This window comes from Phalangium opilio, unplaced genomic scaffold (genome assembly GCF_054372755.1).
Source record: "Phalangium opilio isolate 3A_F unplaced genomic scaffold, DU_Popi_V2 ptg000115l_1, whole genome shotgun sequence".
NCBI classification, from domain to species: domain Eukaryota; kingdom Metazoa; phylum Arthropoda; class Arachnida; order Opiliones; family Phalangiidae; genus Phalangium; species Phalangium opilio.
This window is the reverse complement of record NW_028324210.1, coordinates 388,893-407,156: the sequence shown is the minus strand read 5'-3', so window position 1 is coordinate 407,156 and position 18,264 is coordinate 388,893. Positions and strand designations below refer to the sequence as shown.

At 39.2% G+C, this 18,264-nt stretch overlaps 1 protein-coding gene and 1 long non-coding RNA gene across 6 annotated transcripts in view; one reads left to right on the top strand and one right to left on the bottom strand.

Annotated features, from left to right (window-relative positions):
- The window catches only part of LOC149623055 (uncharacterized), a 103,638-nt gene extending 94,618 nt beyond the window's left edge, over positions 1–9,020 (bottom strand). Inside the window, exon 1 of the long non-coding RNA XR_016374943.1 lies at positions 8,687–9,020. This is a non-coding gene — a long non-coding RNA (uncharacterized LOC149623055). The remainder of the gene's footprint in view (positions 1–8,686) is intronic.
- On the top strand, positions 36–14,369 carry AMPdeam (AMP deaminase). Of its 5 annotated transcripts, none has more exons than XM_089853421.1 (14): positions 36–376; positions 5,461–5,674; positions 6,946–7,093; positions 7,640–7,838; positions 8,025–8,075; positions 9,088–9,307; positions 9,383–9,512; positions 9,599–9,757; positions 10,184–10,246; positions 10,374–10,669; positions 11,620–11,913; positions 12,003–12,297; positions 12,379–12,489; positions 13,777–14,369. In XM_089853421.1, the coding sequence occupies exons 1-14, from the start codon at positions 262–264 to the stop codon at positions 13,939–13,941; spliced, it is 2,460 nt and encodes an 819-aa protein (XP_089709547.1). In that variant the 5' UTR covers positions 36–261; the 3' UTR covers positions 13,942–14,369. The 5 variants fall into 5 exon arrangements, with proteins under 5 accessions (XP_089709547.1, XP_089709548.1, XP_089709551.1 ...); XM_089853422.1 differs by having other exon boundaries at positions 38–376; positions 9,599–9,733; XM_089853424.1 differs by lacking the exon at positions 36–376 and adding an exon at positions 676–868.
- Positions 14,370–18,264: the final 3,895 nt, after the last annotated feature.

The following is an 18,264-nucleotide window of genomic DNA, read 5'->3' as shown; positions in this document are numbered from 1 at the left end:
TGAGCTATGTTACTTTCGCTTTCACTATTGTTGTTGTTGTTACGTTTTCGTTTGTGATTTGTCTCCCGAAAATGTAAATAAGCGCAAGTTTTTTGTAGTTAAAAAAGGAATTATAGTTACGGGACGATAGTAATGGGTTTATTAAACTTTAATCAATAAATATTGATCAAATCCGCGCGCGAAAAACTATAAAGTCACGTTTTAAACCTAAAAATTGACGGCCCTTCCTAAGCCTTGGCTATTTACCGTTAACATTACATTATGGATGTTCCACCGCCAATACCACCTCGTGTTTTACAATTAAAACCAAGTACGAGTCCAATTAGAACGAACGAAGGGAATGATTCTGACACCGAAATGGGCGCAAATTCGATTGGTAAGTTTAAAATAACTTTTAAGTATCAAATCCGTTCTCAGAGAGCTGAGCCGCGTCGTCGCGAGTACCTCGACATTACCTTAGCCTTTTTTGACAGATAGGGTTAGTGGCGGGTTGAGGGGGAAGCGAAAAGCTAATTAACTGACGGTGTCGTAAGAGAGAGTTTCAGAGAAAACCGTTTTCTTATCTCGATACTGAACGTTTTTAGCCAAGGCCTCGGTGAAAAATGCTTTCAGCGGGCAATTTTAGCGCGGGGGGGGGGGAAGCGATAGGGGACAAATTAAAGCGGTCCAACGTGATAACTGAAAGAAGTTCTTGAATCTCGTTTCACTATCACTGGAGAACTCCAGACCACGGCTTCAATTTCGCGATACTGTTAAAGCATTCTTCAAATAAAAGACATATAGTTAAGCTAGTACTTTATTTAAACTGAGTTAGCTATGGATGAAAATGAAAATGTGCCGCGAGAAAATGGTAAAACATCTTCAAATGGTGAGCGATTTTCACAGACTTGTAGTAGTTGTAGTTGTAGTAGTAACTGTTGTTCTCTCTAAGCCTAATACTAGAGTAGGACTAGTTGTAGTAGTTGTAGTAGTAGTAGTAACTGTTGTTCTCTCTAAGCCTAATACTAGAGTAGGACTAGTTGTAGTAGTTGTAGTAGTAGTAGTAACTGTTGTTCTCTCTAAGCCTAATACTAGAGTAGGACTAGTTGTAGTAGTTGTAGTAGTAGTAGTAACTGTTGTTCTCTCTAAGCCTAATACTAGAGTAGGACTAGTTGTAGTAGTTGTAGTAGTTGTAGTAGTAGTAGCTGTTGTTCTTTCTAAGCCTAATACTAGAGTAGGACTAGTTGTAGTTGTAGTAGTTGTAGTAGTAGTAGTAACTGTTGTTCTCTCTAAGCCTAATACTAGAGTAGGACTGTAACCCGTTGTAGGTAGATAATAACAACAGATGTTAGTATGATGTAAAAAATCACGCGTTGTTTAATTTATTTGAAAGTAAAGGTTTGGCGATTAGTTCGCGCTTTTATTTCTTAGCGTGGCTTTGTAATTTACGATCCAATAAGTACTTTTAATCATTGTAATTAGGGCTTAGTTTTCTTATAAAAACGATAATTGGAGGTAAGTAATTTTTACAAATGAATCCACGCTAGCTAGAAATGTATGATACGAAATGTAGTGTAGAAAACCATTTTTTTAAAAAGTCCGACTCGTGATCAGCTGACTGGTTATAAAATTCAAGGCTTTTTAGGAAAGGAGTGGGGTAGGGTTTTAAAAAAAAAAAATGGAATAGCGCCGGCGGCACTTCGCGTTATCTTCTCATAGAGCGCGAGGCGAGCCTAGGTAATCGGCTGCCCTTACTATAGATAAAACTTTTTCTTCGGTTTAGAAAAATAAATACTTGACGTAAGGATACTTAGAAAATTGGATAGTAAGCCAAAATGCTAAAAATATACAATTTTAAGGATTTTGCCTTATGAAAAGACACCGTGAAACTCTCTAGACTCGAGTTAGGGTTAAGTGTCAGTCGGCGGGAAAGGTTTTTCTTAGAGATTAAATAAGAAGTGCAAAATCCAATGATGACGGGTTTACCATAATTGGATTATAGAAGCTAGCTTTTTTATACGAACGCGTAAAACATCTCGAAATGCCGAAAGGAATAGGGCAGCCTTGAAAAGAGCCAAAAATATATTCTACTCAGTTAGTTGTTCTTGCGAAATATTTCGGTTTATATCAAAGTTTAAGAAAGTAAGTGTTATCTTTGATACGAGTATAGTCAACAAGAATGATGGTCTAATAAAAACCGAATTTTTAATGATTTGACGTAACCTATGGCGTTAACAAGATACGTTTATATTCTCGATACGCGATTAGCATAAGTTTATAAGATATGTTCCATAAGTGTGTCACTCGTTAATGAGAGCTTGTCATGAAGTGACGTAGGTGAAACGTCATAGATTCTTGTAAAGCGACGCGTAGTGAGGCCTTGTCATAGGCTTAGTACAGACTAAAGAGGATGATGGACTGCAAAACCGAGTGTAGTCAATTCTCACGTCGTTCTTGAACTAGCTCTCATTAAGCCTCTAACATTACGAAGTATGGGTAGTGACATACTTATGGAACATATCTTATAAACTTATGGATTAGATATATCAGCTAGTGTATAGTGAAAGAGTTGACAAAGAGAACTTTTGTTAAAGTATACTTAAGGAGACACCGTTAATAGATCATTTTCTATCGGATATTTAAACCCGCTTTCATTCTCTCGACCAGCGGAACCAGTAAAAATAGAACTCTCTTTATATTTGTCCCGAAAGACACTCGATACACGCGATCCCCTAGTTACTGAAAAGGGATCTTCGATACTTTAACCATAAGTTTATAAGTGATATGTTCCCCATAAGTCTGACACTACCTATACGTTCGCAATGCTACTAAGAGACTTATAGTTCGAGAACGACAAACGAGAATTGAAGTCCCACACTCCTCACTCGGTGGTTAATTTTGCAGGACCAAGTTCCATCTAGCTCCTACTTAGTCTGCATTACTAAGCCTTTGGCAGCTCCTCACTAGGCTTTACTATAGAATTTATGACGTTTCACCTACGTCACATTATGACAAGATCTCACCCTTACTGAAAAAAGCCTCTAGAAAACGTCTTCATCCCAACCTAAGACGTTTTTTAGAGGTGATATTTTCGCTAAGGGTTGCAGTAGCCCGAGGGGTCCGTCATATCCAAAAAATCCCGTACGCTCGGGGAAAATTCCAAAAACAAATCCAAAATTCCAGTGAAAATACAAAAAGGATTTTGTATTTTTTGAAAAATCCGAAGATCTTTCGAAAGTTTCAAAATTTATAAAATTATGTAAAAAATCCAAAAATCCACCGAAAATCCACAAAAAAATCCAAAATTTTGTGAAAATCCACAAAAAAAATCCAGAATTTTGCGAAAATCCACAAAAAATCCAAAATTTTCAAATTCACAAATCCAGGAAGACGATACAAATTACAGTTAAAAATACAAAATCCTAAAAAAAATACAAAATCCTAAAAAAAATACGAAATCCCAAAAAAATACGAAATCCCAAAACAAATTACAAAATCCCGAAAAAATACAAAATCCCGAAAAAAAATACAAAATCCCGAAACAAATACAAAATCCCGAAAAAAATACAAAATCCCGAAAAAAATACAAAATCCCGAGAAAAAATACGAAATTCCATGAAAAAATTCAAAAACACAACGGTTTTTTTTGAAAATCGTACTGGATTTTGGATTTTTATAAAAAATTGACAAATCCATTTTAAAAAAAAAAAATACGTAAAAATCCATAAAAATCCGAGGGATTTAAAAATCCCGTACGTTTTTTTTTCGAATGACTGACCCCTCGCAGTAGCCAGTGACAAACTTATGGAACATATCTTATGAACGCGACTACGATATAAAAACGGCGCTGATCAAGTTTCAACCCTTTTCAATTCCTCGTTATAATTCCGAACATCTTACTTAACCCATTATCAGTTTAAACTATTTCTGATAAGACTTTGACAGACGTAAGGCTTAACTCTTCTCCAGTGACAACTAAATATTGTAACTGTACTATCTTCGTCTCGTTTTCTTCTTTCTTCTTTAAAATTGGTAAACATTAGTTAGGCGCCAGAAATGATCGCGAAATTTTGGCGAGGACCCACTTTTAAGAAATAAGAAAATGCGCGCACCCCCGGACGAGACGAGTTTAAAATAAACCTGCTGGAATCAAAAGTTGAGGTTGAAGACATTAGGCATTGTTCGCGAAGACGACTGTACTGTAGTGGCGGACGGATCGTAACTTTAAATAAGATTAAGTTTAATTAGTTTTGAAGCCTTCCTGCCTTTCAATGCAAATGGATAGAGATTCGAGTAACCACCCGTTTAATTTTTATTATTTCATGGAAATTAATTTAATTTTTGTTTGTGATTCATTATAATAATGAAGGGGAAATATGATCAATTTCACGCTATTTCATTCATTCATTTGCATAAGCGATGGATGATTCAATAAGTGATGAAATTGAATTTTTAAATGATTTTAGTTTCGACAGAGCGGTTTTACTTTCGTTTTTCTAGAAAGTGTTCGTCATTAAAGGGACTGCAAAGTAGGCATCGGCGGGTGGGTAAAAATTATTTGAAATACGTCACAGACATCACGTGATGCCAAGATACAAAGACTCCTCATGGAGTGGAACTAGTTAACATCTAGTCCTTGTTTTTCGCGAGATTGCAGCGCCAATTCCATGAAGTGGTGGTTTTCGAAATAAAACGAACTAAGCTTCTTTGAACCACGCCTCTCCTTGGTCACGTGCCTCTGACGTATTTCAAATAATTTTTACCCACCCGCCGATGCCCTCTTTACAGTCCCTTTAAGTTGTTCGCCATTCTTACCAGGAATGCGTACGGCTAATTAGCCTTATTCCTGATCAGCGCCACCTACCCATAGCGGCGACTTTGAGAACTACTGTAAGCGGCAAGCCAATCAGATGTCGCTAAAATCTGGTGACGTCACTGACTGGCACTCTCGGGTCTTACCAAAAATGACGTCACCAGATTTTAGCGATATCTGATTGGCTTGCCGCTTACAGTAGTTCTCAAAGTCGCCGCTATGGGTAGATGGCGCTGATCAGGAATAAGGCTAATTGGAATAATTGTAACCCCCCCCCCCCGTATCTTCCACGTGGATTTTAATTGTTAAATTATTCGGTATAGGTAAAATTACTCGTACATAGTGTTAAGTCTAGTTCCTCCCTCAAAGATACGTTGAAAAAAATGGATCCGCGATAATTCCTTTGAGCGGTTTGCATTCCAGTTCTTAGGAATATCTTAAGACTATCGTAGAAATCGATATTTGGGATTCATAATAAATAAATGATAAATTAAATTAAAATTAGGACACATTCCGTCTCCATCTAGATTAGCATCCACCCAAGAAAATATCTAGTAGCTTTTTCCGTGACCCGATTAATTATTAGACGCGTCATTTCATTTCCTGTTTTAAAATATTATCTCCGACGCCGTTATGTAGATTTTTTTGGACGCGGTGTGTATTTGCAGGGAGTGATTCTCCAGTGGGCAGTTTAGTCTATCAGGTTCCGGATATTCTGGAACCGGAAGTAAGTAAGACTTATCATCAAGTGGCGGAAACCATTTACAATCATAGTCAAGAGAAAATGATGAGTAACGAAATATCGGCTCCCTACGAAGTGCCGCATTTTCCCATTGAGCTAATAGAAACTAGGAAAGCCATTCAGAAACAACTCTCCTCGAGGTAAGTCCTCTTTTCCTCATCTATAGGCGCTTTCGTCAGGGTTGCCACGGGTCAGGGAAAACCTGGAAAAGTCAGGGAATTTAAAAATGGGCCGAAAAGGTCAGGGAAAAGTCGGGGAATTTAAAAATGGGCCGAAAAGGTCAGGGAAAAGTCGGGGAATTTAAAAATGGGGAGAAAAGGTCAGGGAAAAGTCGGGGAATTTAAAAATGGGGAGAAAAGGTCAGGGAAAAGTCGGGGAATTTAAAAATGGGGAGAAAAGGTCAGGGAAAAGTCGGGGAATTTAAAAATGGGGAGAAAAGGTCAGGGAAAAGTCGGGGAATTTAAAAATGGGGAGAAAAGGTCAGGGAAAAGTCGGGGAATTTAAAAATGGGCCGAAAAGGTCAGGGAAAAGTCGGGGAATTTAAAAATGGGCCGAAAAGGTCAGGGAAAAGTCGGGGTATTTGATTTTAGTGCAAGGTAAAATTTCTGGGGAGAAGTCTTTATTGAAAGAGTAATGAAAGTTTCTCCTCGCATCCTCTCTTAACACAGAAAACTCTAGAACAATCCTTAAAAATGTCTAGAATTGTTTTTCTAAAGTAATTGCCTTTAAAAAAATCTCTTAGACTGTTATTCATAGTTAAAATGTTTCTTATTCATTTTGGTGCAACAAATACATTAAGGAAACTTAATTTAGAGAGTTTATTTAATTATAAGCGCTTAAAACGTGCTCTAAACATTCACACTTTCGGCCCAAAAGGTCAGGGAAAATCTCAGTAAAAGGTCAGGGAATTTGGTTCCGAAAATTCCGTGGCAACCCTTTTCGTTTATTTAGTGGTCCACAAAAACAGGTCGCGGTGTATTAATTCGCGTACCAATTGTATTTAACTAAATATTAATCGTAAAATTAATTTTAACCCTTCGGTTATATCATTAACTGTTAATATTAATTAAGCGCGAATTTATAATTCCGTCTTATTTTTTAATTACGCTGTCCGTTTAAAATAAAATATAGTAAAGAAAAGGAATGCAAGTAAGTGAAGTTGACACGTCACGTCGCTTTTCAATTCCTATTTCTTTCTTTACGTTTCCCCTTTTTATTTTCGTTAGGGATTCGTCTTCCCCCCCCTCCCCTCCCCCCGTAATTGTTTAGTCTATGGATGTTGTTTGATCATAATATTGTTTCAATTTTGAAACCAATTTTAAATAATCGTCGGTGTCGGTGTTAGATACGTGGTATTGTTAGAATGGTAGAATAAGGCGACTGAGGCAGTCATGAATTTTATTGACGATAGGGTCATCAAAGAGATCGAGGACAAGAGAAGTCTCTACGATGATTTGGCTTCGGTGGCCGACGAAGACGCCGTCAATTTGCAATTCGACGAGTACGATATCGTACCAAATTTCCAAAGAGTATCTATTAGTGGAGAGGATAATTCCGGGGTATTTATTCAGCCATAGCCGATTATAATAGACTCGGACGCCGGTGTCCGCGGGGCCGGAAATAAGGATAATTTCTTATAGGACATGTGTCCAGTAACCCCCCCCCCCTCTTTTGACGGGTAAAAATTATAGGACATTGTCCACTGGGATGTGCAAAAATAGTGTCGCATCTTCTTCATAGTCAAACTATCAAAACTTTTTAAAATTTATAGAGTAATTTCTTTCCCATATACGGCAACGTCATAACCCTCTATCTCTTACCTTAGTGATATCCCCCCTCCCCTTCCCTTCCCTTCCGGGGGCAAATAGTATTCTCTAGTACAAAGTTGCCCCTAACGTAGGGGATACACAGTTCACTCCCCCTCTCAACCTAAATTACTCTATTGGTCAAAATGTCCAGTGACCCCCTTAGTTTTTTAAAAAAAAATGATGGGACATTTTTAAAAATTTTATTGGACAATGTCCAGTGTCCCGCGCTTATTTCCGGCCCTGGGTGTCCGTGCTGCCCCCCCCCCCGCGCTTCAATCCTTCTCTATATATGCTTAGGTTCCTTTGGAGGACTTGAAACAAGCGTCGCAGCTTCTAATGCAGGCTTTAAAATTACGGGAATCGTACATGTCCTGTTCGCGTCAGTCTTTTCCCGCGGTCACTTCGCGTTTTATTCAATCCATCGAGGAAGGTTATAGCGGAATGCCCGAAGAAGCGCCCTTAAGTACCGGAAGCGAATCTAATGCCAATTCAGACGGTAAGATATCCATCTTTTTTATTTTGGGAATAAAACGTGGGTATTTAAATACGCTATTACCAAAAAAATCTAGGCTCATCTCTTTCTCTATAATTTTCTGTTGTTATTGCTTCTTTTGTTATTTTTGTTATTTTTTTTTGTTTTTCTAAATATTTTTTGTTGGCTTCGTTATTACGGGTTTTTAAGGCAAAGGCGCTAAGACTAAAATCAAGCCGAAAAAGGCCTTTAAAACTAAAGGTACTTACTTAATTGCAATTAATTTCATTTAAAATGATTTTGCATGGAACCACAATTTTTTCCCCACCAATCAATTAGCGGTCTTATTCCTGATCAGCGCCACCTACCCATAGCGGCGACTTTGAGAACTACTGTAAGCGGCAAGCCAATCAGATGTCGCCGCTAAAATCTGGTGACGTCACTGACTGGCACTCTCGGGGGTCTTACCAAAAATGACATCACCAGATTTTAGCGACATCTGAATAAATTGGCTTGCCGCTTACAGTAGTTCTCAAAGTCACCGCTATGGGTAGGTGGCGCTGATCAGGAATAAGGCTAATTATTATATTTTTTGGATTTTTTGACCCCCCCCCCCTTTAATCCGCCCCCCGGGCCCCAAACGAAATGAGAAACGCAGCATTAACTCTAATTAATTAATTTATTAAATTTGCGCTAATCACTAATGACTCAATTAATATTATTTTTTCAAATAATTTACTTTGCGATTTATTCATTAAAATATTAATTAATTAATTAATCAGAATCGAGTGAATTTAAATGACTTTGATCAAATGTGGATGAGAGGGGAAAGTATGACAATGGCCATAGAGCCTGTGTTAAAAAACGCGGACATCAAAGTTTCGCCAATAACTATTTAGTTTACTAGTGACTGATGGACTTGCAAACTCGCGACTGAAAGTAGTTCAGACATTTATGCTCCTTGGTTTAACCATAGTCCACTCGATCACGCGCATCACGACGCAAGCTGCTCGCGCTATAGCTAAATTACCGAGATTACACAATAGCAGACGACGGTAACCGCGTAACCGCGAATTAACACAAGACCTATTTTAAGGGAGTGAACAGTCCCAGTATAGCTACGCCAATAAAACGGTCAACTACGACGAAACTCTGATAACTCGCGAGTTGCTTTTGGCTGCATTTTCATACTTTTCCTCTCATCCACTTTTGCTTTGATTGATTGATTGATTGATGCGTTAATTAATTAATTTAATTTAATGGCGATGATTAGATCATCCTTATCATTCGCCACCGACTGTGGAGAAACCGTGGGATGTTCAATTCCCCACGGATTTAAATTGGGTAATTAATATCGAGAAGGGAGTGGTACAAGTTTATAAAAGTCAAGATGACTTGAAAAACGGGACTAAAATTGATTACAAGTACCCGTTATTATCAACCTTTATTACCGATATGACCTTAATGTGCGCCATGATCGTCGACGGACCATTGTAAGAATTGACTTGACCTTTCGACCCCTTTAAATACGATCTTTAATTGGGAATTTTTAATTTACAAACCCGAAGGAAATCATTTTGCTATCGCCGACTTTGTTACCTAAGTTCCAAATATCAGTTACACGTACTGTTGAATGAGATGCGCGAATTAACTGCGCAGAAAGCCGTTGCCCATAGAGATTTTTATAACATAAGAAAAGTATGCCTTTGCGAAATATTAATTAAATTCAATTATTCGGGTTTATTTAATTAATTAGTTTAATTAAATTAACTATGATTTAAAAGGTGGATACTCACGTCCACGCCGCGTCTTGTATGAATCAGAAACACTTGTTACGTTTTATTAAGAAAACTATTAAGAAAAGTCCGAAAGATCTCGTTTGTCTGAACAAAAATAAAGAACCAATCACGTTAGAGCAAGTTAGTGGCGAGTTTCTATGCAGAGTTAAGAAATATCATTTAAAGGGAGGGTGGAAATTAAAATCAGAGTCATTTTCTTATCCATCTACTAATTATAAGAACAATCCGCGTACCCTCCGAATTACTTTGAAATTTGCACCTCCGACCAATCGCGTAACGCGCCCCGCCTTCTCGCTATCAAAATTCCCGTTATATAATTAGTAGAAAAAACTAATTATTAAAACACTCCGCGTATAGGAACTGTGTACCCTCCGAGTTACTTTGAAATTTGCACCTCCGACCAATCGCGTAACGCCCCGCCTTCTTAAGCTTATCAAAATTCCCGTTATATAATTAGTAGAAAAATCGATGAAAAAAATCACTCTATTTTCCTTTTCACCCTCCCTTTAATTAAAGCCGAATGTGATTACGTATTATATTTATTTTTATTGTTAAATTCCGATCACGAAGGTGTTCAACGATTTAAACGTCACCGCTTACGATCTTAGCGTCGATATGTTGGACGTCCACGCTGTAAGAAATTAGAGATCTTATTCTCGATGCGTGCGCCGAGGCTTGGCCTTAAGCCTTGGCACACGCGTCGGGAATAAGATGACGCGTCCGATTTCGTAAACTGATCCGGGTTTTATTGATTGATCAGGATAGAAATACGTTCCACCGTTTCGACAAATTCAATTCCAAGTACAACCCGATCGGTGAAAGTAGATTAAGGGAGATTTTTCTGAAAACGGACAATTACATAAACGGGAAATATTTCGGGGAGATTTTAAAAGAAGTCATGTACGATTTGGAAGAAAGCAAATATCAAAATTCCGAATTGAGAATTTCAATTTACGGCAAAAGTCGAGACGAGTGGGACCGACTGGCCAAATGGGCCGTTAATTGTGACGTCTATTCCGATAACGTTCGGTGGCTCATTCAAGTACCCAGGCTATAGTAAGTGTATCGCTGGAATAGAGTAATTAGCCATATCAGCGCACATGGGCATAGCGGCCAAAATTGGAACTATCATAAGGATGAGCTTAAAGTAGTGGCACTCTATGTTAACTCCCTATAGGGCATAATAAGTCAAACCCTCGGAGATGCCATTACTCCATTTTATACGAGCTAAGAGCTGAAAAACGTATTTTATAAATTTTACACCTGTAAAATCTTTTAAAAAACACTTGGAACTTGTATTTCTACTTACTTTCGAGGAAATACCACCGTTTTCTGAAGGTAAGAGTCTTTTTTTATACATTTATTAGTAATAAAAACATTTAAGGCGAGCTAAGCCTTGGTCTTGTAAAACACGGCAGATTAGTGATGTGCAAATCTACATTATGGCCATGACCAAGGCTTAGCTCGCCTTAAATGTTTTTATTACTAATAAATGTATAAAAAAAGACTCTTACCTTCAGAAAACGGTGGTATTTCCTCGAAAGTAAGTAGAAATACAAGTTCCAAGTGTTTTTTAAAAGATTTTACAGGTGTAAAATTTATAAAATACGTTTTTCCGCTCTTAGCTCGTATAAAATGGAGTAATGGCATCTCCGAGGGTTTGACTTATTATGCCCTATAGGGAGTTAACATAGAGTGCCACTACTTTAAGCTCATCCTTATGATAGTTCCAATTTTGGCCGCTATGCCCATGTGCGCTGATCAGGCATATGGCCAATTAAAGGGCTCCTTCGGACCCTTAGACACATGGCCCCGCGGATTTCCGAACCCCCCCTACCTAGCCAGAGAGAGGGAGTATACTGAGGAAGATCGTCTATGAAGAGGGGATGGAAATCCGCGGGGCCATGTGTCTAAGGGTCCGAAGGAGCCCTTTAAGTAAGGAGGGAGGAAGCAAGCCCCGGGGGTTAAGTCTTTGTCTCTCTCTCTCTCTGTCCCGCGCCGCGTAGCGATATTTTCAAGTCGAACAAGATCGTGGATAAATTCGAAGAGATCTTGTCGAATATCTTCGTGCCTTTGTTCGAAGTGACCAATAATCCGTCGAGCCATCCGGAACTCTTCTTATTCTTGCAGTACGTGACTGGCTTCGATTCGGTCGATGACGAATCCAAGCCCGAGAAGAATCCCATCTTCGGGAAGGACATTCCGCTTCCCAATCAATGGACGGATCGCGAAAATCCCCCTTACAATTACTACTTGTATTACATGTACGCCAATATTTGCGTCCTCAACCATTTTAGGAGGTAAGAAGAGGGATATGGGATGGGCTTCGAAACTGGAACAGTGGATGGAAGACAATGACGCTCTGGTTTCTTTTTGGCGTCGATCGCAGCGAGCGAGGTCTTAACTTGTTCGATTTGAGACCTCACTGCGGGGAAGCGGGTCACGTTCAACACTTGGTGGGCGGATTCTTGTTGAGCGAAAACATTTCGCACGGTCTGATGTTGAGGAAAGTCCCCGTTCTTCAGTATCTGTATTATTTGGCGCAAATTGGCATCGCCATGTCCCCCCTCAGCAACAATTCCCTCTTCCTCAATTACCACAGGAACCCCTTACCCGAGTACTTGGCCAGGGGCCTTTGCATATCCCTTTCTTCCGATGACCCTTTACAATTTCACTTCACCAAAGTAAGTAATGGCGCGCGCCAATCGCGAATTGTTACTTGTTGGGCGTGGCGCCAGACGAACTATTTCCACCACCTCTTTTAGGAACCATTGATGGAGGAATACAGTATCGCCGCTCAGGTTTGGAAATTGAGCAGCTGCGACATGTGCGAATTGGCCAGAAATAGCGTCATCATGTCTGGCTTTCCTCATAAGGTTTTTATTTTAATTTATTCCTCGTTAGGCCTACAAATTTTAAAAAGTAGGCTTAATCGTTCGGGTTTAGGCTTAGAGTAAGGGTTAATAGTTCGGAGTTAGGGTTAATAGTTCGGAGTTAGGGTTAATAGTTCGGAGTTAGGGTTAATAGTTCGGAGTTTTCGGAGTTAGGGTTAATAGTTCGGAGTTAGGGTTAATAGTTCTGAGTTAGGGTTAATAGTTCTGAGTTAGGGTTAATAGTTCTGAGTTAGGGTTAATAGTTCTGAGTTAGGGTTAATAGTTCTGAGTTAGGGTTAATAGTTCTGAGTTAGGGTTAATAGTTCGGGTTTAGGGTTAATAGTTCGGGTTTAGGCTTAGAGTTAGGGTTAATAGTTTGGGTTTAGGCTTAGAGTTAGGGTTAATAGTTTGAGTTTAGGCTTAGAGTTAGGGTTAATAGTTTGAGTTAGGGTTAATAGTTTGAGTTAGGGTTAATAGTTTGAGTTAGGGTTAATAGTTTGAGTTAGGGTTAATAGTTTGAGTTAGGGTTAATAGTTTGAGTTAGGGTTAATAGTTTGAGTTAGGGTTAATAGTTTGAGTTAGGGTTAATAGTTTGAGTTAGGGTTAATAGTTTGAGTTAGGGTTAATAGTTATAGTTTGAGTTAGGGTTAATAGTTATAGTTTGAGTTAGGGTTAATAGTTATAGTTTGAGTTAGGGTTAATAGTTATAGTTTGAGTTAGGGTTAATAGTTATAGTTTGAGTTAGGGTTAATAGTTATAGTTTGAGTTAGGGTTAATAGTTATAGTTTGAGTTAGGGTTAATAGTTATAGTTTGAGTTAGGGTTAATAGTTATAGTTTGAGTTAGGGTTAATAGTTATAGTTTGAGTTAGGGTTAATAGTTATAGTTTGAGTTAGGGTTAATAGTTATAGTTTGAGTTAGGGTTAATAGTTCGAGTTTAGGATGAGAGTTAGGGTTAATAGTTATAGTTTGAGTTAGGGTTAATAGTTCGAGTTTAGGATGAGAGTTAGGGTTAATTAGTTTGAGTTAGGGTTAATAGTTCCGAGTTTAGGCTTAGAGTTAGGCTTAATAGTTCCGAGTTTAGGCTTAGAGTTAGGATTAATAGTTCGAGTTTAGGCTTAGCACTTTGAAAATAGGCTTAAAAGTTCAAGTTTAGGCTGAGAAACCGTCGTTAGGACTAGAAAATGAATCATTTATACTCCGGAATTTGGTAGAATTTCGTAGATTAGGCTTAATGGTGGGTATCAAGTTTTTACGAATATCACGTCGATGGTGTTCTCTTGTGTGGCAGGTGAAACAATACTGGTTGGGGCCTCGTTACACGAAAGAAGGAGTAGCGGGTAACGACATCAGTCGTACAAACGTGCCTGATATCAGAGTAGCCTATCGTTACGAGACTCTTTTGGACGAATTGTCCACTATTTCTCGATCCATTCGATTTGAGCCCGAAAATTAAAAGTATTTCATCGTTAATGGCCCCCCCATTCCCCCGCCAAATTCCTTACCAAACAAATTAACAAATTAGGAGATATAAATTAAATATTTATCAAAATTTTAAAAAAAACAAAAGTTTTTTCCCCGCCCCCTTTGTTAGGTGTAAATATACATATATTATACAACATACAAATTTAATATCAAATTAGCATTTAAATATATATAGTATTTAATACTAAACCCCACTTATAATTAATTAAATAATAAATTAAATACTAACACGTTTTTTTTTTTTTTTGATATTATCGTTTAATGAAATTTTATATTTAAATTAATTTTTACATTTAACTAGGCCTAAAACTAAATACGGAAATTAACTCCCTAGTCAAAATTATTCTCACTCTGTTAACCCTTTTTTCTGTCAATTAAAATTTAGTTGCGGTATTTTTTCATTATAAACTCTTTATTTATATTAGAATTTGAATTAGGCCTAATAACCTAATTAGTTCAAAGGTAAGTCTACTCCGACTCGCAGTTGAGTTAACAACGCTGTCCAAGGCTTAAGAGACATCCATAGTTGTCTGTTGTCAAGCGCCATACGCGTTACATTCCACACTCCCTCCTATACAACGCTAGCCAAGGCTTAAGAAAAACACTGAATACCTTAATTATTAATTATACTAATTATTAGCACGTCAGGAATTATTTTCAAAGCTGGGAATCGCCGTTCAAAGGTAAGTCTACTCGGAGTCTCGGACTCGCAGTTAACAACGCTGTGTCAAAGGCTTAAGAGACATCCATAGTTGTCAAGCGCAGGGTTGCCAGATTTCGCGCGCCGAATTATCGTACGACGATTTGATTTGGATCGTATTTTAAATATTGAGATCGTACGCAGGAAAAACAAGAGGAATAAGACCACTTTACAGGTTTTCCTATGCACCCATATTAACAGGTTGCTCGAAATGATTTCCATTTTTCCACCCCCGTTTCCTAATTTCCCCGACATAATATCTCCAGAAATTAATATCAACTATAGTGGGATGGAACTCGATCGATTCCTACCCAACTTTTAATATTGGTTTTTAAAAGCTTCAGGGGCAAATTTAAATACACGAGAAAACGAGAACTGCAGAAAATACATTTTTACTTTAGTGATTTCAAGCTTTTTAAATTTTACCATAACTCTATAATAGAGTTATAATTTTACATTTTATTTACACTTCGAATGAGAAAAAATCATCATCATCTTTGTTCTGGGTTTCAGTACTTTTTTGGTCTTTTTGTGAAGTACTATACAGGTTTTTGGATCCCATTTTGTTAATCATGTCCTTAGTTGGTTTGAATTTGATGCACGACACACTATTTACACAGTCACTGGCTAAAATGCACCCATTGATTGTTGGTGTGATCAATTTATTTCTGCTTTTAACTTTAATTAAGTTTATGTACTCCTTTGTACACTTTGACAAGCGTATTTGAAAAAAAAACAACGGCTAATCGCGGTTAAAAATGATTAAACATGGATAATGGAAACTAAAGTCTAAAACAGGAGGCGATCGAATGTTGACGCAACGACTCCTTCAGTATACACAAGTACAATATACAGCCTATCTACGCCTCGGAGAAGGGAGAAAGAAAAGAGTGGTGACCTGGCTCGAGAAAAAAGGGGGGATTTGTATGCGCCTATTAGAAGGCATTGAGGTAGAGAGGGCGGGCTATGGAAAAATTTGTATTTATTTATTTATTTATTTATCAAACACTGTTCGTGAAGCCAGCAGAGTGGCTTATGTACGAACATCGGATACAAAGTGAGATGTAAGAACAAGTTAATTAATGAATATAGGGCTAAGAAACAGTGTAGTATAATGAATGAGATTAAGTAGACTAACAGTATAAAAATAATAGGAACATAAGGGAATGGAATAAACGTTAGTATGAGGGAATAATCAGAACAAAAAAAAATTAAAAAAGTAAAAATTGAACTAGTCGAGGAAAGAGCGAAAATGGTCCGAGAGTTTGCGCCGGAAAGTGGCTTTATTGGTTAGGGTAACAATGTCCTCTGGCAAAGAATTCCAATCGTTTATGACTGTGCACGTGAAATGGGATTGGCGGAAGGAAGTACGGGCTCTAGGCTTAACTAACTTTTTGGAGTGGCCCCGGGTACGCGAATCGGAATGGCGGGTGAAAAAGACAGAGAAATCCAAATCAAGTTTAAGGTGGAAGAAATCGTGAACTAAACAGAGATTATTAATACGGTGTCGCGTGGAGACAGGGTCAATGGCGAGAAGGGACAGGCGGGTAGGGGCTGGCTTTTTACAAACGTTACTAGTGAGTTTGGTGAAGGCGTTTTGAGCTTTCTGTAAGACCTGTAGGTCAGTGGAGGTTTGAGGCATCCAAATAGGGGAACAATAGTCAATTATGGGGAGCGCGAGGGAGTTATATAGGGTTGCGACCAATTTGGGAGACCGAAAGTGTAAATTGCGGCGAATTAGACCAGTCAGGCTACGGAGTCGCTTTGCAACCTTGTTAGAGTGTGCAGTAGATCTGAGGAGGGGATCAATTAGGACCCCGAGGTCTCGTTCACAATTAGTGGTGGGGATGCAGTGTCCGTTGATGGTGTAATTGAAGAGCGGGTTACGCCGGCCGAGATGCAAAACGGCACACTTCGCGACATTAAAAGTGAGGCCATGGGCTAAACCCCATGCAACGACAGCGTCAAGGTCGTGTTGAAGGGCAAGACAATCAACCGAGTCGCGGATGGGATGGTAAAGTTTGGCGTCATCAGCGAATAAGATGATGGTTGAGTCAGTAACCGCAGATGGCATGGAATTAATCAAGACATTAAAAAGGAGAGGACCGAGGATAGAGCCCTGGGGAACCCCCTTATCGATTCGTGCCCAGGCGGACGCATGACCCTGGAGTATAACGCGTTGGGTTCGGGCAGTGAGGTAGTGCGCGAGCCACGCGTGCGCGAAACTAGTAATACCGGCAGTACGAAGCGCTGAGAGGAGGGCTGCGTGGGGAATCGAGTCAAACGCCTTACTAAAGTCCAAATATAAGATATCAACGGAGGAACCATCGTCTAGCCATTGGGTCCAGTCATTAGTGGCACACAGTAAGTTTGTAAGGCAAGAACGGCGGGGGAGGAAACCATGCTGGGCGGGGGTGAAGAAGGAGGTACGATCGAGGAAGGATTTTAACTGTTCATGGACCAATTGTTCACATATTTTGGAAGCTTGGTTAAGGGAACTAATGGGGCGATAATTAGATGGGTCTGTTCTGGAGCCCTTTTTGTGTATGGGGGTCAAATTTGCTTCTTTCCACGCCGTAGGAACACGACTCGTGGAAAAAGAATTCGTATTAAGGAGATAAATGGGAAGGGACAACGTGGACACGAGTTGCCGCAAAAGGTTTGGATGGATACCGTCGGAACCCGGGGATTTGTAAATATTCAATTTGGAGAGGAGTCGCGTAATGTCGCAAGGGTCACACACGAAAGAGTTGAGGGTATGAGGAGGGGCAATAGGTATTGGGGGGACCGGTAAGCTAGGGCAGGCTAAGGACTGAACTGTAGAGGCAAAATAGTCGTTAAGAACGGTAGCAGCTTCGGGAACTGTAGTTGTGCGAGAACCATCAGGATAAGTTAGTTGGAGGAGCTTGAAGCGACATTTGCGGAAGCTATTTATTTGGGAGTAGAAGGACTTAGGGTTGTTATGAATAAGCCGTACAAGTGAGTTCTCGTAACGACGCCGTTCATTGCGATAATGTGTAGTGTGCGCGTTGCGAGCCGCACAATAGTCGCCACGAAGTTTTATCAATGTGGACGAGGAGGCTGCACGTTTCTTCGCATTGCGTAAACGAAGCCAGGCCTTGGCTTTGTGAGAGCGACTTAAGTGGGTGCGCTGAGCTACCGAGACGGTTACACGTGGTTTAGTGAGTGGGACAAAGGCCTGAATACCGTAGTTTAGAACAGTGTGAAAGGCGGACCAATTGGCGTCAATATCAGCCTGACACAAAAGGAGGGACCAGTCAATCTTCGAAAGTCCAATTTTTATTTAAGTTTTGAAGTAAATATGTTATAATAAAATCACGTCTACATTTATTTTTGGCCACTAAACCGAAATTTTTAATAGGATCGTACATCGGATCGTATTTAACTGTAGGATCGTATTTTTGACGTACGATCCCTCCTACGGATCGTATATCGTACGAAGAGCCTAATTATCGTACAAATACGATCCGGATCGTACATCTGGCAACCCTGGTCAAGCGCGGCGCGCCATACGCGTTACATTCAGGGCCGGAAATAAGCACAGGACACTGGACATTGTCCAATAAAATTTTA

What these genes read in the sequence shown, in the direction of transcription:
- AMPdeam (XM_089853421.1), top strand. Translation starts at nt 262, where the DNA reads ATGGATGTTCCACCGCCAATACCACCTCGTGTTTTACAATTAAAACCA. An exon ending in ATATGTTGGACGTCCACGCT is followed by an intron (nt 10,247 to 10,373) that starts GTAAGAAATTAG and finishes TTGATTGATCAG; the next exon opens with GATAGAAATACGTTCCACCG. An exon ending in TGTCTGGCTTTCCTCATAAG is followed by an intron (nt 12,490 to 13,776) that starts GTTTTTATTTTA and finishes CTTGTGTGGCAG; the next exon opens with GTGAAACAATACTGGTTGGG.